At 48.3% G+C, this 26,183-nt stretch overlaps 2 protein-coding genes across 5 annotated transcripts in view; both read left to right on the top strand.

Annotated features, from left to right (window-relative positions):
• The window catches only part of LOC118233791 (dnaJ homolog subfamily C member 13-like), a 43,598-nt gene extending 22,569 nt beyond the window's left edge, over positions 1–21,029 (top strand). For all 4 annotated transcript variants that reach the window (XM_035429738.1, XM_035429739.1, XM_035429741.1 and 1 more), the window contains 28 exons: positions 883–967; positions 1,400–1,554; positions 2,054–2,099; positions 2,215–2,369; positions 6,551–6,752; positions 6,928–7,043; positions 7,423–7,501; positions 7,780–7,915; positions 8,312–8,496; positions 9,294–9,368; positions 9,785–9,904; positions 10,452–10,631; positions 10,793–10,972; positions 11,461–11,574; positions 11,730–11,846; positions 12,154–12,331; positions 12,757–12,848; positions 13,092–13,191; positions 13,899–13,973; positions 14,134–14,246; positions 15,177–15,346; positions 15,830–15,872; positions 16,281–16,454; positions 17,065–17,244; positions 17,804–17,944; positions 18,238–18,381; positions 18,902–19,001; positions 20,521–21,029. In XM_035429738.1, coding sequence (XP_035285629.1) covers positions 883–967; positions 1,400–1,554; positions 2,054–2,099; positions 2,215–2,369; positions 6,551–6,752; positions 6,928–7,043; positions 7,423–7,501; positions 7,780–7,915; positions 8,312–8,496; positions 9,294–9,368; positions 9,785–9,904; positions 10,452–10,631; positions 10,793–10,972; positions 11,461–11,574; positions 11,730–11,846; positions 12,154–12,331; positions 12,757–12,848; positions 13,092–13,191; positions 13,899–13,973; positions 14,134–14,246; positions 15,177–15,346; positions 15,830–15,872; positions 16,281–16,454; positions 17,065–17,244; positions 17,804–17,944; positions 18,238–18,381; positions 18,902–19,001; positions 20,521–20,618 — 3,553 coding nt within the window. In that variant the 3' untranslated portion in view covers positions 20,619–21,029. The remainder of the gene's footprint in view (positions 1–882; positions 968–1,399; positions 1,555–2,053; positions 2,100–2,214; positions 2,370–6,550; positions 6,753–6,927; positions 7,044–7,422; positions 7,502–7,779; positions 7,916–8,311; positions 8,497–9,293; positions 9,369–9,784; positions 9,905–10,451; positions 10,632–10,792; positions 10,973–11,460; positions 11,575–11,729; positions 11,847–12,153; positions 12,332–12,756; positions 12,849–13,091; positions 13,192–13,898; positions 13,974–14,133; positions 14,247–15,176; positions 15,347–15,829; positions 15,873–16,280; positions 16,455–17,064; positions 17,245–17,803; positions 17,945–18,237; positions 18,382–18,901; positions 19,002–20,520) is intronic.
• Positions 21,030–24,972: 3,943 nt separating this feature from the next.
• The window catches only part of LOC118232939 (transmembrane protein 108-like), a 41,686-nt gene continuing 40,475 nt past the window's right edge, over positions 24,973–26,183 (top strand). The window contains exon 1 of the mRNA XM_035428192.1: positions 24,973–25,326. The gene's annotated coding sequence lies outside the window, so the exon portion shown is untranslated. The remainder of the gene's footprint in view (positions 25,327–26,183) is intronic.

Below are 26,183 nucleotides of genomic sequence, written 5' to 3' on the forward strand. Positions count from 1 at the left end.
TACAAAACAGCTGGTACTAGGGAACAGGTACAAAACAGCTGGTACTAGAGTACTGGTGCAGAACAGCTGGTACTAGAGTACTGATGCAGAACAGCTGGTACTAGAGAACAGGTACAGAGCAGCTGGTACTAGAGTATAGGTACAGCACAGCTGGTACTAGAGTACAGGTACAGAACAGCTGGTACTAGAGTTCAGGTACAGCACAGCTGGTACTAGAGTACAGGTACAGAACAGCTGGTACTAGGGAACAGGTACAGAACAGCTGGTACTAGAGTACAGGTACAGCACAGCTGGTACTAGAGTACAGGTACAGAACAGCTGGTACTAGAGTTCAGGTACAGCACAGCTGGTACTAGAATTAAGGTACAGAACAGCTGGAACTAGAGTATAGGCACAGCACAGCTGGTACTAGAGTACAGGTACAAAACAGGTGGTACTAGAGTACAGGTACAGCACAGCACTGGTACTAGGGTCTAGATACAGAACAGCTGGCACTAGAGTACAGGTACAAAACAGCTGGTACTAGGGAACAGGTACAGAACAGCTGGTACTAGGGAACAGGTACAGAACAGCTGGTACTAGGGAACAGGTACAGAACAGCTGGTACTAGAGTACAGGTACAGCACAGCACTGGTACTAGAGTGTAGATACAGAACAGCTGGCACTAGAGTGCAGGGTACAACACAGCTGGTACTGGAGTTCAGGTACAGAACAGCTGGTGCTAGATTCACTCATCTAGTCATTAATCTCCTGTGAAAATCCTTCAAGAAGCTCTGAAATACGGGACAGTCCATTTCAGCACTGAACGGCCGAGCCTCCAGCTCCAGCTCCAGCTCCAGCTCCAGCATAACTTTCTGTGTCTGTGTTCATTGACGCTTCCAGGGACCAGGACAACGCCATCATCCGGCCACTCCCCCGAGTGAAGAGGATGATGTGCGACAACACCTGCCTGCCCCACATCGTGCAGGTGAGCTTTCTGCTGTGGGGCTCGGGGGAGGGGGCAGCGGGCACAGGGTAAGGGGGGTTCGGTTGAGGGGAGTCGTAGTAGAACAGGGCACTGCGGTCTCTGGCTCTGTATGCTTCCCCATTGCAGAGGAGTAGTGCTTCCTCGTTACACTTAGGCCCTGGTAATTCGTATTCATTCTGACCATTTGACCATTTATTCTGGTCTGTTGAATGGCTTTAACCTAGTGTGCGGTGGAAAATGAAATAATGTATATAAATGTATGGTTTACTGCAGTCAGCAAATTTATGAACCATTAAATAAAATGGCATTATAAAACTCAGTATATGTGGTATAGTTTTCATTTAAAAAACAGGTTCGGCAGAGTGACAAACTTGTGTTGACCTGCAGCCAGCGGCTCCTGTGTGACCTTTTTGGATGTGTTCCATGTGGCAGCTGCTGCTGACCTTCGACCCCATCCTGGTGGAGAAGGTGGCCAACGTGCTGCACCTGGTGATGCAGGACAACCCCAACCTGCAGCGCCTCTACCTCACCGGAGTCTTCTTCTTCATCATGATGTACACCGGCTCCAACGTGCTGCCCGTGGCTCGGTGAGGGCGCTCACGTGTCCTCAGTAAAATAAACGTGAACACTCGGAACTCAGAACACGGAAGCATGTGCCAGCTTTGAATTCTACCACTGTATACCTCATGTGGGGTCGGTACCTTCACAAGACCAAGCCAGAGAGTAGTACTGTGATGGAGTATCGTTTTCCACCCCGTGCATCCACTGGGCTGTGAATTAACCCTTCAAAGGTGTGAGATCAGAATGTGTGATTGGAATGTTCTTGACTGGACATTAATGTAACAATCACTGCTGGTAACTGAAAGCAGTGGAGTTCTAGAACACTGACTTAGAATTTTGATGAGAAAAAACTACTCTTCGAAGGGTTAAACCACAATCAGAATGCAGAAGCTTTCACCCTTGGTCACTGCACCATCAAAAAAGTGGAATGTTAACTTGCCTCCTTTCTGTCCTGGTTTTGTCTCACTTCTTTAAGGGCATTACTGAGTGTGTCTGTTTGTATGTTGGTGTTTGTGTGTCTTCCAGGTTCCTGAAGTACACTCACCTGAAGCAAGCCTTCAAATCTGAAGAGGTGAGGTCATTTGGGGCTTGCTTCCGTTTCTTAAACCTGTAGCAGGTGTGCATTGTTGGGGGTGGTCTGACCCTTCATGACCCCCCCTCCACCCCACCCCCCGCTCCCTCCCCAGGCCAGGGGTCAGGACGTGGTCCAGCGGAGCGTGCTGAGCCCCATGCTGCCCGAGGCCATGGTCTGCTACCTGGAGAACTACGAGTCCGAGCGCTTCTCCGAGATCTTCCTGGGCGAGTTCGACACGCCCGAGGCCATCTGGAGCAGCGAGATGAGGTAGACCAGGGCTGCCTGACCCTGTTCCTGTTCCTGGAGGTCTAGCTTCCTGTACCCTTCCATTTCAACTCTAACTTGCCACTTTAAGGATTTAGATTTGGTCGCAGGGAGGAAAACTAGTTTATCTGACTCTGTTGACTTCAAAACCTGTAAGGCGGATGTTTGTGTGAATAAGGGTTCTAATAAACATGCATTGACTAGGGGTGTGCTCAAATAATTGGTGGCAAGACTCTGTACCTGAGAGACTTAGACCTACTGCTGCCAAATCTAAATCCTTAGAGTACACCTGATTCTACTAATTAGCAGCTCAATGAGATCTCTAGCTGTTGAGTGAGGCCCGCTTTGTTAGGGCTGGAGTGAAAACCTACAGGACGGTAGATCTCCAGGAACAGGGTTGGGCAGCCCTGCTCTAGCTGTAGAATGAGGTGTAATTTGTTAGGGTTGGAATGAAACCCTACAGGAGGGTAGATCTCCAGGAACAGGGTTGGGCAGCCCTGAGGTAGACCCGAGACCCTTACCAGGCTCTTACAGCGTATCATAACTTAATTTGTTTCTGCTGTTGCTAGTTAGCGAACATAGTTGTGTGTAATTTAGGTAGCCTAATCTTTTTAAAACTTGTCTCAACTGTTGCTAGTCAGCAAGCTTAGTTGGGCGTTAGCTGAGAATATCTGTAGTTGACTTGCTGTTGTTAGTTAGTTAAAGGCGTTAGTGAAACTGTGTGTGGGGATTGGTGTTTAACTGCCCCGTATTGTTGAGCTAATTTCGAGGAGCTTCACCTGGTGCTTATCTGCTCTAATGAAGCTAATGCAAACACGTAATTGTCACCCAGTATTTATAGCTCCAGCAGAGGCTGCCATAGGCAGCCTCGTCATCAGTTTATCATGTTTTTAAACCCCATTCCCTTGTGCGTGCTGCCTCGCCCCAAATGGTCTGTTCACCGCAGGCGTAATTTAACCAACTTGATCTACCCACCCTTATCCACACCTCAGGAATTCACTGTCACAGGTGGATTATGGAACTGCCAGTCAGCCGTCCAGAAAGCTGACTTCATTACTGCCTTTGCCAAGACGAAGTCTCTTGACTTCCTGGCTCTCACGGAAACCTGGATCACTCCCGATAACACCGCCACCCCAGCTGCACTGTCTGCGGGATACTCCTTCTCGCACACCCCCAGGGCCTCTGGCCGAGGCGGGGGTACCGGTCTACTCATTTCCTTGTCCTGGAAGTTCTGTGTCCTCCCCAGTCCTAACCCTACTTTCTCCTCCTTTGAATTTCACGCGATTACTGTTACTCATCCCTCTACATTTCACGTTATTGTTCTGTACCGCCCTCCAGGTCCACTCGGCTCATTTCTGGACGAGCTGGACACTCTCCTGAGCTCTCTCCCTGAGGATGGCACTCCTGCTATTCTACTGGGAGACTTCAACCTCCCACCAGAAACCTCCCAACTGTCCAGGGTTGCCTCACTCCTGCAGTCTTTCGCCCTATCCCTGTCCTCCTCCCCCCCCACACACAAGGCTGGTAACCAACTAGACCTTGTATTCACCAGAGGCTGCTCCATTCCCCAACTTGCAGTGACTCCCCTCCATGTCTCAGACCACTTCTTTCTTTCTTTCTCCCTCTCCTATTTACTCCCCCTCAATTCATCCAATAGCTCACCCACAGTAACTTTCAGGAGAAATCTCCCTACTCTGTCACAATCCTCCCTCGTCTCCACTGCTCTGTCCACACTTCCCCCTCCTGCGTCTTTCTCTAACCTGCCAGTTGACCTTGCCACCTCCACCCTCAACTCCTGCCTCTCTCAGTCCCTCGACTCACTTTGTCCTCTTGTCTCCAAACCAGCACGCTCCTCACCCCCCTGTCCATGGCTGACCGAGTCACTACGCTCCAGCAGAACATCACTGCGGGCTGCAGAGAGGAAGTGGAGAAAATCCCGATCCTCTGATGACCTGACTGCATACCATACCCTGCTGGCGACTTTTACATCTGCCCTCACGTCTGCAAAAGCCTCTTTTTTCCAATCCAAGATCAGCGCATGTGTCTCTAATCCACGTAAACTATTCTCCACCTTCTCTTCCCTCCTCATTCCTCCTCCACCCCCACCTCCCTCTTCCCTCTCCGCAGATGACTTTCTGGCCGCCTTTGAAGGAAAGGTGGCTACAATCCGGAACTCCTTCACCCATCCAGTGAGCCCCCCAACCCCCCAGGACAACCCCACAGCCACACTGACCTCCTTTGAAATGCTGGAAGACTCCGATGTATTACAACTGATCACCTCTCATCGCGCAACCACCTGTCCACTTGACCCCATCCCATCTAAAGTTCTCCAATCTATCTCCAGCGAGCTCCTTCCCTATCTGTCTTCCATTATTAATTCCTCTCTCTCCTCTGGTCATGTTCCCTCTGTTTTTAAGACGGCTCGTGTTACCCCACTACTCAAAAAACCCACCTTAGACCCCTCCGATGTAGCAAATTATCGACCCGTATCCCTTCTACCCTTTCTGTCCAAAACCCTCGAACGAGCAGTTCTTAAACAATTAACCTCTTTTCTCCATCAGAACAACCTGCTAGACCCTCTCCAGTCTGGCTTCCGATCTGGGCACTCAACAGAGACTGCACTCCTAGCTGTGACGGAGGCACTTGCCACTGCAAGAGCCTCACGCCTTTCCTCTGTCCTGATCCTTCTTGACCTGTCTGCAGCTTTTGACACGGTCAACCATAAAATACTCCTCTCCACCTTGGCTGGGATGGGAATTGCCGGGACTGCCCTGTCTTGGTTCGCTTCCTATCTTGCAGATAGGACCTACCAGGTCACCTGGAAGGGGTCTGCCTCTGCTTCTCATCCACTTGTTACGGGAGTGCCGCAGGGATCTGTACTGGGTCCTCTGCTGTTCTCCTTATACACCAGATCTCTTGGTTCAGTCATTAATTCACATGGTTTTTCCTATCATTGTTATGCAGATGACACACAACTCTTCTTTTCTTTCCCCCCCTCGGCCACACTGGTCAATGATAAGATCTCTTCCTGCCTGGCTGACATCTCCACCTGGATGGCCAGCCACCATTTGAAGCTCAACCTCAACAAAACTGAGCTGCTCTTCTTCCCGCACAAGACCTCCTTGCTTCGTGAACTCTCAATCACGGTTGATGGCACCACAGTGACTGCCTCTCACTCTGCCAAGAGCTTGGGGGTGGTCCTGGATGACCAACTGGACCTCAAGGAGCACATCAAGGCAACATCAAGGTCCTGCAGATTCCTCCTATACAACATCAGGAGGATTCGACCATACCTGACGACGCACTCCACCCAGCTGCTCGTCCAGGCTACGGTGACCTCTCGCCTTGATTACTGCAACTCTCTCCTTGCAAACCTGCCAGCTTGTGCCATACAGCCACTACAGATGATCCAGAATGCCGCTGCCCGGCTCATCTACAACCTCCCCAAATTCTCCCACGTCACTCCTCTGCTGCGATCACTTCACTGGCTACCGGTCGCTGCCAGGATCCGATTCAAAGCCCTGACCCTTGCCTACACTGCCGCCAACAGGACAGCCCCCATCTACTTGCAGGACATGACTCAATTCTATGTGCCTGCTCGACCACTCCGCTCTGCAGCAGCAGGGCGTCTTGTAACCCCTCCCACCCGCCCAAAGGGATCACAGAGCTTCTCCACCCTAGCTCCCCAGTGGTGGAACGAACTCCCCGTCCCTCTCCGAACCTCCCCCTCACTATCCATCTTCCGCCGTGGCCTGAAGACTCATCTCTTCAGACTATACCTAGAATAACCACCACCATGCTGTGTTTATATATTTTTAAAAAAAAATAAAAAAAAAATACCCTTTTTTCCTTGTCACTTGTTACATGCTGCCCCATCCCTGCACTTCTTGGTAAATTGTATTTGTCCTAATACTCTAGCTTAATCTTCTGCCTAGTTTGGCTTTGCAGATGTTAGACCAGGATAGTGTTCATTGTTCTCAGCTAGAAATAGCTGTACAAAATAAGTAATTGTACCTTACTGAACCCGTGTTCAGCAGTTGTCTACGATCATGAAAATGCACTTCTTGTACGTCGCTTTGGATAAAAGCGTCTGCCAAATGAATGTAATGTAATGTAATGTTACAGGTAGCAGGTGTACATGACGTGTGAGCCTGACCGCGCTGCTTTGGGTCCCGCCCCTCCAGACGGATGATGATCGAGAAGATCGCGGTGCACCTGGCCGACTTCTCGCCGCGGCTGCAGAGCAACACGCGCGCCCTCTACCAGTACTGCCCCGTCCCCGTCATCGGCTACCCCCAGCTGGACTGCGAGCTCTTCTGCAGCATCTACTACCTCCGACACCTGTGCGACACCACCCGCTTCCCAGACTGGCCCATCAGAGATCCCGTAGGGGCTGTGTGTGTGTGTGTGTGTGTGTGTGTGTGTGGGTATATGTGTGTGTGTGTGTCTGTGTGTCTGCGTGTGTGTGTGTGTCTGTGTGTGTGTGCGCGTGTATGTGTGCCTGTGCCTGTGCATGTGAGGTTTGTGCCCAGTTTGTGTCATGTTGTGCTGCCCCCTGCAGGTGAAGCTGCTGAAGGACACCCTGGAGGGCTGGAAGAAGGAGGTGGAGAAGAAGCCTCCCTCCATGTCTGTGGACGAGGCCTATGAGGTTCTGAGCCTTCCAGAGGGACAGGGCCTGTAAGCCTCCTCCTCTCTCATTCTGCCTTCAGTTTCTCAGCCTAATACCCATATGAATATACAGTCAGGGATTCTATAATATATTTGTGCTTATTTGCTTGCCGTGTGGGTCAGTTTCTCAGTCTGATACCCTTGTGAATATACTGAGGCTTTGCAGTAAAAATGTAGTCAAGAGCCGTGTGTGACCAATTGCTGCACAGCTGCCGTTGCTAGTTGCAAGGCCAGTGAATGTGCAGCTATGCATGGCACATGTTGTGTCTGCAGCAGTGCAAATGCAGATGTAAATGTCATAAACGTTTCATGTATTTCGTTGAGTCACAGAGGCAGGCAGTGTGTTTGCAGTTTTCTGTGGTGTTCAGCGGTGGCATTTTGTCCACAGGCATGAAGAGAGCGTGATAAGAAAAGCCTACTTCCGCCTGGCACAGAAATACCATCCGGACAAGAATCCAGAGGGCAGGGTGCGTCTGATTCCTGCTTAAAAAACCCATTAAATAGAGTGTGTCTGATGTCAAGAGGTGCTTTTGACCCATCATAACATCTGACTACTGAACTATACGATTAAATACGAAATTGTTAGGAGGCGTCATGTCATATGATTTCAACAAATGCTTTGGGGAAAAAAAACTCTTATTGGGCAATTCGGTCTAAGTCTCAGTGAGATAGAGGGAAAAGATTACAGTAAGTTGGCAGTTTCTTGGGGTTGTCTGAAGGGTACTCCTTGCTCCTTCCCGTTCAGGACATGTTTGAGAAGGTGAACAAGGCCTACGAGTTCCTCTGCACCAAGTCGGCCCGCGTGGTGGACGGGCCCGACCCGGAGAACATCATCCTCATCCTCAAGACCCAGAGCATCCTCTTCAACCGGCACCAGGAAGGTCCGCCTCTGTCCGTCTATGTATGTCTGTCCTTCGTTTTGTCTGCATTTGTGTCTGTTGCAGAATGTCCGCGTCTCTGGATCTGTCTTATTTTATATCTGTCTGTGGGGAAGCCCCTCTCCTCTTTCTCTCTCTTTCTCCACTTTCTCCTGTTTGTCTCTCTTTCTCTGTGTCTATAGTTGTCAGGAGAACCTGTGTTTTGGTCGGTGTATTTTTAAAATTATCCTTATGATATTGAGTTACACTTTTTAATGATTGACTTGAAATGAAAACCCTGACTTGGTTTAATTCATTACAAAAAGTTGTAAGATGCCAGACAGGGTTGTTGCTTAATAAGTTGTGAGATGTTTTTCTGATAACTGGTCCCATTCACCTGTGTGCCTGTGTATTTAATAGTGTTTGAGCCATACAAATACGCTGGCTACCCCATGCTCATCAAGACCATCACCATGGAGACGAATGACGAGCAGCTCTTTTCCAAGACCTCTCCCCTCCTGCCGAGCGCCACCGAGCTGGCGTTCCACACCGTCAACTGCTCCGCCCTCAACGCAGAGGAGCTGAGGAGGGAGAACGGCATCGAGGCACGGCAACACTCGCTCACAGACTCACAGGCTGTGACTCTCACTGATTCACTGTCATACACACTAGCTCACTCGCTCACAGACTCACAGGCTGTGACTCTCACTGATTCACTGTCACACACACTAGCTCACTCACTCACTCACTCACAGGCTGTGACTATCACTGATTCACTGTCACACACACTAGCTCACTCACTCACAGACTCACAGACTGTGACTATCACTGATTCACTGTCACACACACTAGCTCACTCAGTCATGAACTCCGACTCTAATCCTCACTCAACCACTCACTCAGTCATGAACTCAGACTTGCTCACTCACATGCTAACTCACTCATTCACTTACTCACTCACTCACCCTCAGTCCCTTACTAATTCACAGACTGCGACACTTGCCTGCTTATTCACCGTCGCACACACTAGCTCACTCACTCACTCATGAACTCAGACTCAAATATTCAATCAACCACTCATGAACTCAGACTAATACTCACTGATTCACTCATTAACTCAAACTCTATCACTCACTCATGCATCACTTACTCTCTCAGTCGCTCATGAACTCAGACTCACTCACACACTCACTCATTCATACACTCACTCAATCACTTGCTTACCTGCAGACTGTTTTTGATTGTCCCCTTCCAGCAGGTCTGCAGCATCTCCAAAACCCATAGATTAATACTCACTCACTGGCTCAATGTCTGTCTTAAATAATCATTCACTCTTATGCTTGCTGGGTGACTGATTCATACACATTCACTCATAGGTATTAACCCTCTCGACTGCTTGCAGGTGCTGCTGGAGGCTCTGTCTCGATGTGTAGCTGTGCTAACTGCATCCAGCAAGCCTGAGGACATGGCAGTGCAGGTAAACCTGGAGCCAACCAGACCGTAACCTGGCCTACCAGGTCTTCCTGTGTGTATCTCTATCGTCTTTCATTATCTGTTAGCATTTCCAGGACAAACGGTGCAGTTTGTCTACGGCAGTGGTTCCCAACCCTGTTCCTGGTGATCTACCGTCCTGTAGGTTTTCATTTCAACCCCTCAATGAGGTCTCTAGCTGTTAAATAAGGTGTGCTTTGTTAGGGCTGGAGTGAAAACCTACAGAACGGTAGATCTCCAGGAACAGGGTTGGGCAGCCCTGCCCTAGCTGTTGAGTGAGTTGCGCTTTTTTAGGGCTGGAGTGAAAACCTACAGAACGGTAGATCTCCAGGAACAGCGTTGGGAACCACTGCTCAACAACCGTTTTTCTTTTTTTCCCCCCGATTTTTCCCTCTTCTCCAGGTGTGTGGGCACATCTGCAAGTGCTACAGTGTGGCAGCGCAGTTCAGGGAGTGCCGGGAGAAAATCGTCGAGCTTCCGAACATCGTGCGGGACCTGTGCCGCCTGCTTTACTACGGGAAGGTGAGGGCAGGGCCACCGTGGTTAGGGAGGGTGGGGTTACGAAAAGTGAGGGAGAGGCTAATGTCAGTGAGGACGGGCAGACAGTGGGGGAGGGCGTGGCCGGGACAGGCACAACAGTTGAGGGAACAGAAGAAATTCCCTAATCCTGAAAAGACCTTAATTCGTAGTGCTCTGTAGTGTTGGCAAACTTGACATGGAGGGTACAGCTCATAGCAGGGGTCTCATACTACTGTCCTGGAGGGCCACAGTCTTTGCTGGTTTTCGTGATTTCCTTTCAATCAGCAGCCATTTTAGGCCTTGAAAACAAAGTGTGTAGACTCGTTCACCAGTCAATGAATTACATTAAGCACTTCAGTGCAGGAACACATTAAAAACCAGCAGACACAGCAGGTCCTCCAGGATGTGAGTTTGAGATCCCTGGCTTATAGAGCCATCATATTGACCAGGGGCCAGGGTGCTCTACACGTTTCAGTGCTGTATGCAGTACGGAGGCTCCCGGGTGGGTGTGGTTCATTCCCCGTCTCTCTCCTCTCTCCTCCATCTGAAGAGCGTTCCCCGGGTGGCCTCTCTGGCCGTGCAGTGCGTCACCTCCTTCGCCGCGGACTCCCTCCTGCAGCTGCAAATGTACCAGGCCGGCGTGCTCTGGCACCTGCTGGCCTACCTGTTCAACTACGACTACACGCTGGAGGAGAGCGGCATTCAAAAGAGCCAGGACACCAACCAGCAGGTATTGCTTTTATCTCCATGCCTACGCGTACCTACTCACAGACAGAACACCAAATACCTTGTTCTTACAGTTTTATACACCCTTACACCTGTTCAAACGCAGCTAGGGCCCCCAGCTCAAATGTTTGTCGAGTTTGTGTTTCCCGCCTCTTTCCCCAACAGGAGGTGTGCAACAGCCTAGCCAAGCTGTGCCTGCTGTCCCTCAGCTGCCTGGGGGGGTATGGGCCGGGGCCCGAGGGGGAGGGCGGGGCACCTCCGGAGAACTTCGTCATCAGGAAGAGCCTGTCCGCCATGCTCACCCCGTACATCTCCCGCAAACTGGGGACCGGCTCGCCCGCAGAGGTACGGGGGTGCCCCACATGTGAACTTGCACGTGCTGGGCTTAGAAACTTAGAACTGTACAGAGAAAATAACTCACACTAGCGGTCTTCACGACTACAAAAAGTTGTACCTGACCCAAACTGGACCTGTGGATTTCTTACCCAAAGCCACGTGAATTAATTTTGAAATTACCCAAACCGCCTTTCGATGGATTGGTGACCTGTCCAGGGTGTGTTCCTGCCTTTCACCCAATGTCTGCTGGGATTGGCTCCAGTCCTTTAACCAACCAGGAATAAGCAATTTTAAAAATGGATGGATGGATGGATGGCTAGGTGGATGGAGACCCAAACCTAAACAGACTCATTATAAGGGGCTGTACAGACGATCTGCATGAATATCAGATAAATCCAGTGAATCCAGATGGTCCCATTCACCTCCGTCACACACACACACACCCAGAATCACGCCACACTGTCTCTACTAAAACACTGAGTCCCCTCCTGTCCCAGGTCCTGAAGCTGCTGAACAGTAACTGCGAGAGCCCCAACCTGATCTGGAACAACGGCACTCGAGCCGAGCTGCTGGAATTCCTGGAGCAGCAGCAGGAGCGGATCATCAAGAGGGTGAGCGGATCATTAATTAATGGGGAACCTTTACTGTACACAGTCTTCCACATCCAGCTTTGCCCAGCATCTTCTGCCGTGGGCGTGGTCAAGCCTGATGGATCTCCTGCCTTGTCTCTGCTGAGATTCAGAGCGTCTGATCTTCCCCTCCACAGGGAGAGTTTGACGAGAACCTGGCGACGGAGTTTGTGTTCAGCGACCACAGCAAGGAGCTGATCGTGGGCGAGATCTTTGTCCGGGTCTACAACGAGCAGCCCACCTTTGCCCTGGAGGTCAGGAACACCCCAGAACTTCATCCTCAGTTACAAACACAGAGCATCCTTTACAGAAAGGAATGGAATTAATAGAACTAGAAAATACTAGGATTCTTTTGTGCACACAATAGTCAAATAACATCTTCTCCAGCACTGACACACTGTTTCTCTCTTAACATGTTTGTTTGACTAAATGTCTTTGACTTCCCCCGTATGCCTCACATTTGTGTATCTCTTTGTGACCTCACTTCCTGTCCTCCGTGGCATCACATTTGTTTATCTCCTTGTGACCTCACTTCCTGTCCTCTGTCTTCCTCCTGCCCAGTTCCCTAAGGTGTTTGTGGCCAGCCTGCTGGACTACGTGGGCTCCCAGGCACAGTACCTGCACACGCTGCTGGCCATGACCCAGGCCAGCCAGGTGGAGTCCCAGCTGCACGCTCAGAGGCTGCAGTGGGCTGAGATGGCTCTGGAGGCACTACGCAACGTCATCAAGAACAACCCGGGTACGAGGGCTTGCGTCTGGGCTGGGGGGGCGGGGGGGGGGGGGTGGTGGAGTTTAGGATGTGTGCTGGGAGGGAAGGGCGAGGAGGAAGAGGAAGTGAGCAGAGGGGGAAGTGAGCTGAGATGGAAGCAGTGAGCAAAGGAGGAAGAGGAAGGAAGTATAGGAGGAAGGGAAAGTGAGCAGGAGGAGAATCTCAGGTATCTTGCACCCAACTGACATCCACCTCAAAGAGGATGTTCTCATATCTGTGTGCCATTGTCCCTGCTTCAAGGGAAATGGATCAAAATGCATTTTGTTTGCCATTTGATGGAAGAGTCCATGTTATTATTATACTTTCTGTGAAAGTATTCCTCCTTGTATTCCTGTACTGACTGACATTGCTCCCCAGCGCCATTGATGGATGTGTGGTCCCTCTGTCTGTCTCAGGGTCCGAGTCGGAGTGCATCGGTCATTTCAAGCTCCTCTTCTCCCTGCTGCGTGTTCATGGGGCGGGCAAGGTCCAGCAGCTGGCTCTGGAGGTACCACGTTCTCTTCCTGTGTGGGACAGTACCCAACCAGTACCTGAAATGTGTACCACCAAAGGACTTTTAAAGTTCCTGGACATTGATGAGCGATAACTTGCTGGTTGAGCGACAGTATTTCAGCAGTTCTGGGGTGACCCTAACCTGTATGATAACTGTTTTTCACCACCTCACAGTCATTCTTTGGTACCTGCCTATGAGCCTCTCCCATTGGCCCACTGTGTTTATCTGTTGACTCAGGTGGTGAACACTGTCACGACGAACCAGGACTGTGTGAACAGCATCTCCGAGGCCCTGGTGCTGTCCAATCTCCTGGTTCTGCTGCAGTCCTTGCCCTCCAGTAAGACCTCTCTCTGCTTGCTCACAGTGACTCACCCAGGGTTATCCACAAGGTGGTGCTGTTGTTTGTCTGGATGCCATAATTCTGCCAATGTCAAACACATCAACAAGACCAAACACTGACTTCATATTAACACACTATATTAATGCCAGTGGACATATTCTCCAGTAGTCCTACTCTCCAAACAGCTCCTGCACAATATTACAGTTTTGGGTCAAAAATCATCCATAGTCTTACATTGTAAAACTGCTCGATTTTACAACTGCCAGAAGGCTCAATGATGGCTTGCGAACAAGGCCGATTCTCCATGTCTTCATAGAGCCCTCCCTGAAGGTGCAGTTGCAAGTCTAGGCGTGAGCAGCTTATGAGTGGGGGAGTTAAGACGATTCCAAGACCCCTGACTGACGGGGGGTCTCAAAAAATATTTGAACATTGGATTTTCTGGGGTGCCCCAGTGTGGAATCTTTTCATAGGGCCTCAAATCCCTGGTGGATCCCCTGAGTCTAGGTAGTGTATGCTGTATGTTTTTGGGTTGTGCTCTTTTCTATGGACTTCCTGCTCTTGATAACTGATCTTGGATCAATAGACGCACCCTAATCCTAGTCCGATTCATGTCGTGGGTAAATGCAGATCCAGTAGTGGCATATTTTATGTTCAAGAAGCCCAGGTTAATTAAATATGTTCAACCACATGTGTCTGTCTTGCAGGCAGGCAACTAGTACTGGAGACCCTGTACGCTTTGTGCTCCAACACTAAGATCATCAAAGAAGCTATGGCTAAAGGTAATGATTCCATCAAAGGGATTGGGGGTAAGAATGATATTGGGAGAGGTTGAACAGTTTTCTCTTAATTAATGCCACCATATTCTTAAACACCGCATCATCTTTCCTGGTGATTAAATTCTGTCTAAACCCCACTCCTCACACCTTGCCTCTCTTCCAGGTGCTCTGATCTACCTCCTGGACCTCTTCTGTAACTCCACCCACCCCCAGGTGCGCTCCCAGACTGCCGAGCTCTTCGCCAAGATGATCTCGGACAAGCTGGTGGGACCCAAGGTATGACCCTGGCAGTGCCTGTCTGAAAACAAGTACCTAAACCTCTGAGGGGTGGTTACACACCGGTCTCAGTGTGTTTGTCAATAGATGGGCCAGGTCTCATTGTGCCTAACTATAGATGAGCCAGGTCTCAGTGTGCCTGACTATAGATGAGCCAGGTCTCAGTGTGCCTGACTATAGATGGGCCAGGCCTCAGTGGGTCTGTCTATAGAGAAACCAGGTCTCAATGTCTCTGTTTATAAACAGGGGCCAGGTCTCAATGTGTCTGTCTATAGAGGAGTCAGGTCTCAGTGTGTCTGTCTATAGAGGTTCCAGGTCTCAGTGTGTCTGTCTATAGAGGGCCCAGGTCTCAGTGTGTCTGTCTATAGAGGTTCCAGGTCTCAGTGTGTCTATCTATAGAGGGCCCAGGTCTCAGTGTGTCTGTCTATAGAGGTTCCAGGTCTCAGTGTGTCTGTCTATAGAGGAGTCAGGTCTCAGTGTGTCTGTCTATAGAGGTTCCAGGTCTCAGTGTGTCTGTCTATAGAGGTTTGAGGTCTCAGTGTGTCTGTCTATAGAGGGGTCAGGTCTCAGTGTGTCTGTCTATAGAGGTTCCAGGTCTCAGTGTGTCAGTCTAAAGAGGTTCCAGGTCTCAGTGTGTCTGTCTATAGAGGTTCCAGGTCTCAGTGTGTCTGTATAAAGAGGTTCCAGGTCTCAGTATGTCTGTCTATAGATGGACGAGGTCTCAGTGTTCCTGTCTATAAACAGGCCCAGGTCTCAGTGTGTATGTTTACAGAGGGACCAGGTCTCAGTGTGTCAGTCTATAAAGGGGCCTGGTCTCAGTGGCTCTGTCTATAAACAGGCCCAGGTCTCAGTGTGTCTGTCTACAGAGGGACCGAGTCTGAATGTGTCTGTCTATAAACAGCCAGGTCTCAGTGTGTCTGTCTCCCTCAGGTGCGCCTGACGCTGATGCACTTCCTGCCGGGCGTGTTCATGGAGGCGATGAGGGACAACGCGGAGGCGGCGGTGCAGATCTTCGAGGGGACGCACGAGAACCCCGAGCTCATCTGGAACGACAGCTCCCGGGAAGCCGTTGCCTCCGCCGCTCGGGAGATGATGCTGGAGTATGAGGGCGTTTCACCCTTTCCTTCCTCTTCTGCATTGTACCGATATACATTCTTCAGTGCTTTAACAGTAATGCGTAATTTGATTTGAATTTACATGTTCCTCTATTTGTTGTCGTTAGTTCTCATTATGTGACATAGCCAGGAGGCATTAATGGACACATCCGCATTAATATTATGGTGCTGGTCCACACTTTTCTCATGTGACATTAGCCCTTTGAAGAGTAGGTTTTTGTGGAATGTTTTTTTTCTTCAGAATTCTAAGTCAGTGTTCTAGAACTCCTTTGCTTTCAGTTACCAGTAGTGATTGTTACATCAGCATTAGAATGCACCATCAAGAACATTCTAATCCCATATTTGTGATTTCACACTGTAAGGGGTTAATCCCCTGTCCAGCATGCGAGTGCCTCTCTGTCACTGCATCTGTTGATTTAATTGACTAAAGTGTTTCTACTGCCTCACACCAAATATTCTCCTGTCCAGGCACTTCAAACAACAAAGGGACAACCCTGACGTCAACTGGAAGGTAATGATGTCTTTATAATGTCTTTAGCTTCAGTCGATAATTGTCTGAGCAACTATGTGCAATCAGGCTAAAGAAAGCATGTCACTCTTATATTACTCGACAAATGTTTCAGTGGTTGTGTCAGTGACCTTGATGAGCATTGTTGGACATTGTTTTTCAAATGTGTGATTAAAGATGGAAATGATACTTCTGGGCTTTATGCTGTGCATCTTTAGTATTGACATGCTGACAATTCAGTGTATCACTGTAGTGTTTGAGTTTTCATAATATTTCTGTGTGTGTTTATGTGTGTGGATGTACATTTGTCTGTGTGTGTGTGTGTGTGTGTGTTTGCGTGTGCATCTGCATGCATGTGTGCACTTGTGTACGTGTGTGTGTGTGTGTGCGTGTGTGTGTGTGTGTGTCCAGCTGCCAGAGGACTTCTCAGTAGCATACGGGGCGGGGCAGGATGAGCTGGCGGTGGGCGGAGTCTTCCTCAGAATCTTCATCGCCCAGCCAGGCTGGGTGTTACGGAAACCCCGGGAGTTCCTGGTGTCTCTGCTGGAGACTCTGACAGAGCTGCTGGAGAAAAACAACCCAAATGTGAGTCTGAACTCGCTTTATTCCACACTCACACACACACACACACACACAGGCAGGCTGGCAGACAGACAGACAGACACACACATACACACACTGACAGACACACACACACACAAACACTGACAGACACACACACACACACACACACACACACTGACAGACACACACACACACACACACAGGCAGGCTGGCAGACAGACAGACAGACAGACACACACACACACACAGGCAGGCTGGCAGACAGACACACACACACACACACACAGGCAGGCTGGCAGACTGACATACACACACACACACAGAGGCAGGCTAGCAGACACACACACACACACACACACATACATACAGAACACATGTGTTTATCGGTTTATATACTATTAGGAATACTTCTGTATTCTTGAGACTTACACTGATGTTCCACACTTTCGTAAGTCCCTCTGGATAAGAGTTCCCCATGATCATAATGTGATTTAATATGTGCTATACACGCACGCACACCTTCACACAGGTGCACTCACACACTGTTATGGATGTCCTGTGCTATACACGCACACACACTTTCACACAGGTGCACTCTCACAGCTCACACACCTTCATGGATGTCCTGCAGGGCGAGGCCTTGGAGATGGTCACCACGGCGACCGTGTGCCTCTTCGGCGCTCAGACGCAGCTGGCTGACCAGGTGCCCCCGCTGGGTCACATGCCCCGCGTGCTGGGGGCGCTCGGTCACCCGAACACCGCCGTGCCAAAGAGCTGCATCCGCCTCATACACGTGCTCTCCGAAAACCAGGTCAGACAGGGCCGCCTCTGCCCCCTCTGAGTGTGTGTGTGCTTGTGTGTGTGTGTGTGTGTGTGTGTCACAGTACTGTGTGTGTGCGCATGTGTGTGTGTGTGTCACAGCTCTGTGTGTGTGCGTGTGTGTGTGTGTGTGTGTCACAGCACTGTGTGTGTGTGCCTGTCTGCCCGTTTGTGTGTGTGTGTGTGTGTGTGTCACATCTGTGTGTGTGTGTGTGTGTGTGTGTGTGTGTCTGTCTGTCTGTCTGCCCGTCTGTGTGTGTGTGTGTGTGTGTGTGTGTGTGTGTTTATCTATGTATGTGCTGACATGATTCCCATGCACCTGTGCGTGTGCGTGTGCGTGTGCGTGTGCGCGTGTGCGTGTGTGTGTGTGTGTGTGTGTGTGTTTATCTATGTATGTGCTGACATGATTCCCATGAACCTGTGCGTGTGTGTGTGTGCGTGTGTGTGTGTGCGTGTGTGTGTGTGTGTGCGCGTGTGTGTGCGTGTGCGTGTGTGTGTGTGCGTGTGTGTGTGTGTGTGTGTGTGCGTGTGTGTGTGTGTGTGTATCACAGCTGTGTGTGAACTCCATGGCGTCCCTGGAGACGATAGGGCCGCTGATGAGTGGGATGAAGGTGCGGGCGGACATGGTGGGGCTGGCCTGCGAGGCTCTCAATCGCATGTTTCAGAGAGAGCAGACCCACCTGGTGGCTCAGGTAAGCACACACACGCCCCACTGTCTCTCTCTCACCCTGTATCAGAGTCCAGAGAAATGCTTCACTGGTGTGTGTGTGTGTGTGTGTGTGTCTTTGTGTGTCTGTGTGTGTGTGTATCTGTGCGCGTGCGTGCGTGCGTGTGTGTGTGTGTGTGTGTGTGTCTTTCTTTGTGTGTCTGTGTGTGTGTGTGTATCTGTGCGCGTGCGTGCGTGCGTGCGTGCGTGTGTGCGTGCGTGCGTGTGTGTGTGTGTGTGTGTGCGTGCATGCGTGCATGTGTGTGTGTGTGTCCATAGGCCCTGAGGGTGGGGCTGGTTCCCTATCTGCTGCAACTGTTGGAGGGCGTGGGCCTGGAGACACTGGAGAACCCATCTGCCACCAAAGCCCAGATCGTCAAGGCGATCAAATCCATGACAACCAGCCTGCAGTACGGAGAGCAGGTAAGCTATGACCAGGCCTGCTCCAGTCACATGCATGTACACCACAATTGCTATAACATGAGTTGATTATAAAGCATTATATGTTGTCACTGTCTGCTTGAAGAAATTTGTTTCATTTAACAACAAAATGCACAACTTTTATTTTATTTACTCAACATTACTTTAATGGAATTTCAAACAAGACATTATAATAAGTGGTTAATTGGCTAGCTGGCAAATTCTGTATGCAGTAGCTTGTTATCTTTAGAAGGTACAAATGAGCTCACATATTATCCCCTGAAAAGAAAGAAAAAAGATGTTTAGAAAGTGTGTTTTTTCTGCATGGAATAAATTCATGAAATTTCTAATAGAGAGCATTATGAGCCATTGTGTGTGGTTTTAACTGTGCTTATACTGCATTATGACTGCATTTTAATGAAATTATGTACTCTAGAATCTGTAGCAGTTATGGAGTGCAGGGTTGAGTACAGGACAGCAGTCTATTGTCTGGCTCTTGACTCTACACCCACCTGTATTACAGGTGAATGAAATCCTTGCGCAGTCCACAGTGTGGAGAGCTTTCAAAGACCAGAAGCATGACCTGTTCATCTATGAGTCTCAGGCAGCTGGGTATCTGACAGGTATGCATATCCTCACATACACACACACACACACACACACACACACACACACACACACACATGCACAGACACACGCACATGCATGCACATAATCACACATACGCATGCGTATGTACGTGTATAAACGATGCAAAAGCGAATGCATGAATGAATGTTATTGCTGTTGCACATACACACACACATGAAATACCTGGTATCTGGTACTCTGTCTCCATCTTCATCTGGTTACAAACATAAAATGTCCTTTCAATTTTCTGGAACAATTCTAATTTGCCAGGTATACAAATGATTTCCCTCTTACCTCCATCAACGCTGGCAAGATTGCCACTCGTTTATATCTGTGTGAGTGTTTCCATTCCCGTTGGTGGAAAGGATATTAGTTGTGTATGAAATTTGGATAGAAATTGGTGGCATGATTGGCTTTGGCCCAAGGAGGAAATAGAAAGCTTTCAGTGCTACCATGACAACTACTAAGGTTAGCGGAGGCATCCATCTTACTGAGCTCCCAACTAGTTTTAGTCTCTGTTTAGCACTGTGACCACACATATGGACTGCATTTATGTAGCGCTTTTATCCGAACGCTTTACAATTGATGCCTCTCATTCGCCAGAGCAGTTAGGGGTTAGGTGTCTTGCTCAAGGACACTTCGACACGCCCAGGGCGGGGTTTGAACCGGCAACCCTCCGACTGCCAGACAATCGGTCTTACCTCCTGAGCTACGTCGCCCCACACATGCTCTATGCCGTCCTGAACTTCAGTTACCTGTGACTAGTGCAGTAAAGAGTGGGACACCCCTGCAGTGAGCAAATCTGCGTGAACGGTCCACGTGAGTGTTTTTCACACTTTAACGTGTAGTGTGTAACGTGCGATGTCATGAACCGTTAAGGTGTTATACACGGAAACCGAATATGTACGTGTGCACCTTATATGCTGGCATCTGCGTCTGTATTCTCGCAAGTAGGTTACGGATCGAAACGCAGCGTGAACCAACAACGGAGGTAATTCCGGGACAAAATCGGAGCGCCTAATGAATCATTTGCTCATCCTGAGCTCACCTCCGCTGAAGAGCCAGCGTTGGGGCTCCGCCTGTGGGCTAAAAACGCCTGAAAGTCACTGAGCCTCCGGCGTTGGATTTATGTGTGCGCGTGATCCTCCAGGCCCCCGGCGGCCGAGCGCAGTTGAGCTGTTGAGCATCCTCGTTTTCCCCCCTGAACACTTTTTTTGTGAAAAGTCAGCGTTAAACTCCACTCCCCTTCCCCCCCCCCCCCCGCAGCCGCAGCGCTAAAAAAAGAAAGTGGCGGTGCAGCAGAAAACGCACGAGCTGTGACATTTAACGCCCTCCCCCCCCCGGAGCCCTTACCGCCCGCCGTGTGTGTGTTCAGTTCAGGGGTGTGCAGCGGGGGGGGGGGGGGGGGGGCTGTCTCACTGACGGTTTTGTTTGGGCCCTTTTTTTGTTTGTTAACCCTCCACCCCCGTTTTTGTGTGTTAACCACCCCCGCCCCCCGTACCCCTCCCACAGGTCCGGGGGTGGCGGGCTACCTCACAGCCGGGACGAGCTCTGCAGTGCCCTCCAGCGTCCCGCCGCCCGTGCACTGTGAGAGCGTGGATTTAGGCTGATGGGACGGACCCCACGGGCGGGTGGACCGCCCCACTGCAGGGGACAATTGGGCTCCTAGCACATATGAAGCACACACAGACAGGGGCAGGTCGAAATTTTGGGGGAGGCTGGGACCAGTGGAGCACCACCCCCTAGAGCACCATCATTATCTCCAAACAGCACCAGCATTTTATAACACTTATTTTTCCAACTGAAGACACTTTTTTTGGCCCTTTTTCTTCTCTGAGTCCAGAAAATGGTCTGTGGTGTACCATTTTATGTGCATTTGTGTAAACACCTCCTTCCTGGCCCAGTAAGCTGTAAAGTTAAGCTCTCAGTCCCTATCTTGTTGAGAGCTCAAGCCTGGTTGTGTGTTGCACACCAAAGCTTGCAGGTTTTCAGTTTACGAACTTAAAATGCAACAAGAGAAAATAAAAAAAATAAAAAGTTTTCTAAATGAGAGCCAAAGACATATGGACAGAATACAGACATTTCATTTCCAGGCTCTCCCTCGGGCTACCCTGCTGATCAACCACCAAAGTTTTCTGTTATTAATGTGACCCTTCCTTTCCTACATCCCTCTTTAACATTGATTTCTCTCTCAGGGGTGCAGAAAGCACTAGAACAATTATATTGAGTTGTATAACTACTTCACCATTCCCCAAAGGCCTTTTGTATACAGTAATGAATTGTGATATTTACTCGTATGATTAAGAAACAATTGTGCTGTAATTGCAATCTTCTTTGTACATTACATGGAATTTTTCTGCATATACTCAGTTTAAATTGAGAAGATTAAGTACATTTGTAACACTTGTAAATAGATTTTTAAAATAAACAAAGGGAATTGATTTTTCCATACAGATTTTCATTTCCATGTGTTTTTCAAAGCGCTTCGCATAAATTTGATGCTGGTTTCTCTCCAAACTGTTTCCAAAAGGTTGAGTAAAATGGGACTCTTTCAGCACTAACCGGCACTGTTGGGCTATGCTCACTAGAGGGCGACACTTTACTTCCCTCTAGGTTGGATTATTGGTGATACAGAAGCTCAGTACCTCTTCAGAATTACATTTCTCTGATATTAATGTATAATAACTTTTTGCTGACACTGACAGAATACTGCACACTATGGGGTATTTACCCTGGTGAAAATTAATCACAAAGTTATGCTTCCAATTCAGCATTTAGATATTTGATCAACAAGATATATTGAAAGAAGCCCTTTGAAGCAAGTCACTGAACACCCTGAAGATATCCTAAAAGATCCTACAGCATGCACATGATTAATGTTACAGCCAAGTGGCTGGTGTTCATTCACCTCAGAGTTAAAATTAACTTCAAAGATTTCATTCTCTCGCTCTCTCTCCACCCGCCCCCCCCTCCCTCTCTCTCTCTCTCTCTCTCTCTAGTGTGATGAATTGACTATGATGTTATAATAAAGGGGCATCAAACGCCTCTCAGAATTGAAGTATCATGTTATAACCATGAATAATCACTGCGTTCAAATCGACTCTTAATATGCTTTTGAACTTTTGAGCGTGTTTGCGTAACCCATGACGACGTTTGGGTTCCCTGTTGCACTGCCGTACTGCCCTGTGTTTGCAATCGTATAGAACCTGTGCATAGAACCTCAACGCTCTGTTGAACCTTCAGCCTTCGTGGTGTCTGGAACCTGAGCTGTTTATAGAGAATCTCGCCGTGTGAAGGATTCCAAGGTCTCCTGACTCCACAGTGCCGCCCGGTGAATTATTTCACGAATTAGGCTCTCCGTGCCAAGAAACCTTTTTACTCTGATATTTGAAAATGACCCCTTTTACACATACTTGGCAGCGTGTAGAATGACCTCACAGGGATGCCTGGGATCCCCCCCGTGACATAGTGCGAGGTTCCCCTTCTACATTAAAGCCAACTGTCAGACGAGCCAACGCGTCCTTGAGAAGGCCCGATCTATGCCACCAGGCTTTACGTTCAAACTGTGTGATTGATGGAGGCCGATTACTGAGCTTGCCAATGAAACGGAGACTGAAGACAGATGGTGGTTTCAGAAGCGCATGGGGGGGGGGGGGGGGGGGGGATGCCCCCCTTCACCCCTTCAGGTATGACGCTGCAGATTCCTGCTCCTGGTCGTGAACGCAGAGAGGATCAGAGGAGGGTCTTAGAGTGTCTGACTGACATTTCGGTTCTGATTGCTATCCGCACACCCAGCTCCATTTTAGGAGGCCTACTTCTTTCAGGGGGACTTGAATGTGCTAATGTATCCAGGGCTACTTTTTGTACATTGTATGGCAGTGAGTGATAGCCAACCACCAACGGTATTGCTCCTTAAGTCACAGATGATTTCCTTCATTTTCACTCTGAGTAAGCTATAATGGTGTGTTCCTCACTCAAGGAGTGAATGAATGAATGATTGCATTCATATAGCACTTTTCCAAACACTCAAAGTGCTTTACAGTGATGAGTGGGAACTCACCGAACCGAACCACCAATGTGTAGCACCGACCTTGGGTGATGCACAGCAGCCATTTTGAGCCAGAACACTCACCACACATTAGATTGTGCTCTTTGTATAAATCGGATTTATGAGGAGCAGACTTGGGGTGGTAGGCAGCATAAAGGAGAACGCTCGGATTTTGGGAATTGGGCACCATGGGTGGTAAATCCAGGTTCAGAGAGTAAAAGTGTTTTGTTCCAATCACCTGTTATTTGCTAATGGGTGGAAGAAAGCCATGTGCAGGACATTTACTTTCTGAACCCTGGAATTTTCTCCTCTGTTAGGCACTTGAGGAAGAACACCATTTGTTACTGCGGTTTGACAGTTTAATAAGTTCTGCCTTATAATCTGTCCTTTGGGTATATCAAAAGTCAAAGCACTTTGGTGAAGGAAGGTGGTCTCCGTGAACACGAATATACACAGACAAATCGACAGCAACGCGTTATACTGTTACAACAAATGTATGACAGACAATGCATAAAACAGATGCAATTGTGTTTGCCGTGTCTTAGTTCTGGTCGTAGCCTGTTTGCATAAATTACATGTGTGCGGTCCAGGAATTCATGCAAATGACGTTAAGCCGTGTGCTTTAGTAAAATACAGCACGCGCACATTATTTGTGTCTCATATTGCAGAGCGGAAGTAGCCTCCGTCGGTGTATTGTGTGCTCATCTTGGATGAAAGCGGTTGTCATTCAAAAAATAATGGATATTGAAACAGTAGTGGATTGTCTTTTTTGTGTGCACACATTTATTCTGCCACATTGTGGCTACAATAACAGATCCTGTCTGGACTGTATTAGAAAATTTGACACACGGGAATATAGTCAGTGATAAGATGCCGTACAGATTAATTTACAGTACGGTTTCTCAACAGTTGGCCTATATCTCTTGATTTTCTGTTGATGGATCATTCTTGACTGTTTGTGGAAAGTGTTTATCAGAAAAAAAGCATTATGTAACTTACACTCCAGTAACTTCGCAGCAGTTGTCACGTTTGTGTCTGCGTGGCTCAGAGTTTGGAAAAAAGTATCTAAATTATCCCCAGGAAGAGTAGGTCTAGATATTTCTGCTCGTGTTTGAATACATGCAAATCATTATTTGTGTGTGGATTAGAACGCCCTTGGATTTCGGTAGAGTTACTGCCGTCAATTTAAGCAGTCAATAATAGCCTAGTACACGCAGCGTTTGCAATGACTGAGTCGTCACAGCAACAAGCTTTCAAACATTTGTAACACTGCGGCGCTTTACTAACCGTATCCGATTACTCTGAATATAAAATTAATTATATTACTTCTCTTCTTTATTTTTAAAAAAAAAAACGTTTTAAAATGACACTGGAAAAAATGCGACCCTGAATTTCTTCCTTTGTGTATGTTTGTGAATGAGATAAAACTTTTTTTTTTTTTTTTACTTTACTGTAAACCAGCTAGCAGCATCAGATCCTTTGGGATTGAAATGCTGAGACCAGTATATCACAACAGCCTCGATCAGCACATCAGAAATTAAGGTGACTGGTTACAGTTACCATTATGACCAATGCGTCTCATTGGCCTATTGTCTTTATTCTAATCCTTCTTGGTACACGCCAACCCAAGTATTCCTGTTGCTATAAGTAGCGATATACCGTTGTTTCGTTGATATCCAAGTTACTGACAAACATTTTTTCAGACTGTTGATAAATCAACACGCCGCTGAATTGTTTTGACCTCCAGCCGGTTCGTTTTCTTAACAAGACAACTGATGTTGGTCTGCACATGCTCAACAAATCCGGTTTCTAATCTGAGTCAACACCGAACTAAATCTGTCCCTGCTGTTGCAGCAATATATCCCCTCATTATTATTCTGTGCTCGTTCGCCTTTCACAATAACCCGACAGCCCCTCCGAGCCTGGGTGATACCACGCGCACGCTTTTTCGCGCATTCCGGTTAGAGCTCCCTTGCCGCTGACGCGAAGCGGGTCAAAGTGTGTCTTTTTAGGCTGTCCCACCCTGAAGAGATAGCCAGTGGGTGTCTCGTTTCCCTATATAAACATTTTTTTTTTGTCAGGCTGTAACTACTGAACAATTTGTTCGCACCGAAGTTGGAGCTGCAGAACACCATTGTACATGGATATGGAGCTCGTCATGGCAATAGCGGGCAACATGTGCGCATGGCAGATGTGACTGCGGAGTTGTGACAGTGGTTTTGGGTTCACTCCGTTCGGATACGCCAAGGATCAGAGAAGAACGTTGAGAGGTACGTGTTTCCTGAATTTACCTGTCATATACTTTGCCATCGCAAAACAATCAGAGAATTTCCGTCTTTTTTTGTCTTGCTGTTTAAAAGATGAATCGTGGACTCTGGGTTAGCCCACTAGTTCTCTCGGACTAAGATACGTTGCATCTGTGTACCTGAGTCTATACACTTTTTTGGTATGTCCGTGGTGTGTGCGTGAGTGTGTGTGTATCTGTGACTGTGTTTAATTTGATCCCCATTAAGATGAGATTTGAAAAAACACAGAATAAACAATTTGTTTATTTTGTAACAGTTGTGTAATTGTATATATAAGCATAATTACTTAATTGTCGGCGCTGACGTCAGCCGTTCTGGTCTACCGGGCTGGTCGAAACGCACAGGTCGAGTCACGTGATAATTTCTTGGACTGAATGTTCTGATCTAGCGTTTACAATCTCGTCCATATGTGTTTCCCTACGACTAAGAACAACTAAGATTTATTAAGAGCCGCGCTCACTATACAGATAGTCGTTTATGAAATGCATTCGAAGTTATTTGCTTGTATTTTGCAAAATACCCCCCGCCCATGCGGTGTGTACGATAGACTAGCCTACACCTTGCTGGAATATTTTTAATTCCTCACTTGCGAAGTGAGTTAATTTCGCGCCCGACTGTATACTTGCCAGACAGTCCTGTCAATTGGATAGACGTTACATTAATGTAATGTAAATATTGTAAGTGTCAGTTTGTCGGTGACAATTGCATGGCTGATTTATATAGGCGGCTGAAATATTCAGTCAATGGAACTAAACTTAAGCTGTGCCCAACTTTGACGTCGGTTTCCATTTTTACCGTGTAAAGAGGTTTGACAGTCAGGT

The sequence above is a fragment of the Anguilla anguilla genome, chromosome 8, assembly GCF_013347855.1.
Source record: "Anguilla anguilla isolate fAngAng1 chromosome 8, fAngAng1.pri, whole genome shotgun sequence".
Lineage (NCBI taxonomy): Eukaryota > Metazoa > Chordata > Actinopteri > Anguilliformes > Anguillidae > Anguilla > Anguilla anguilla.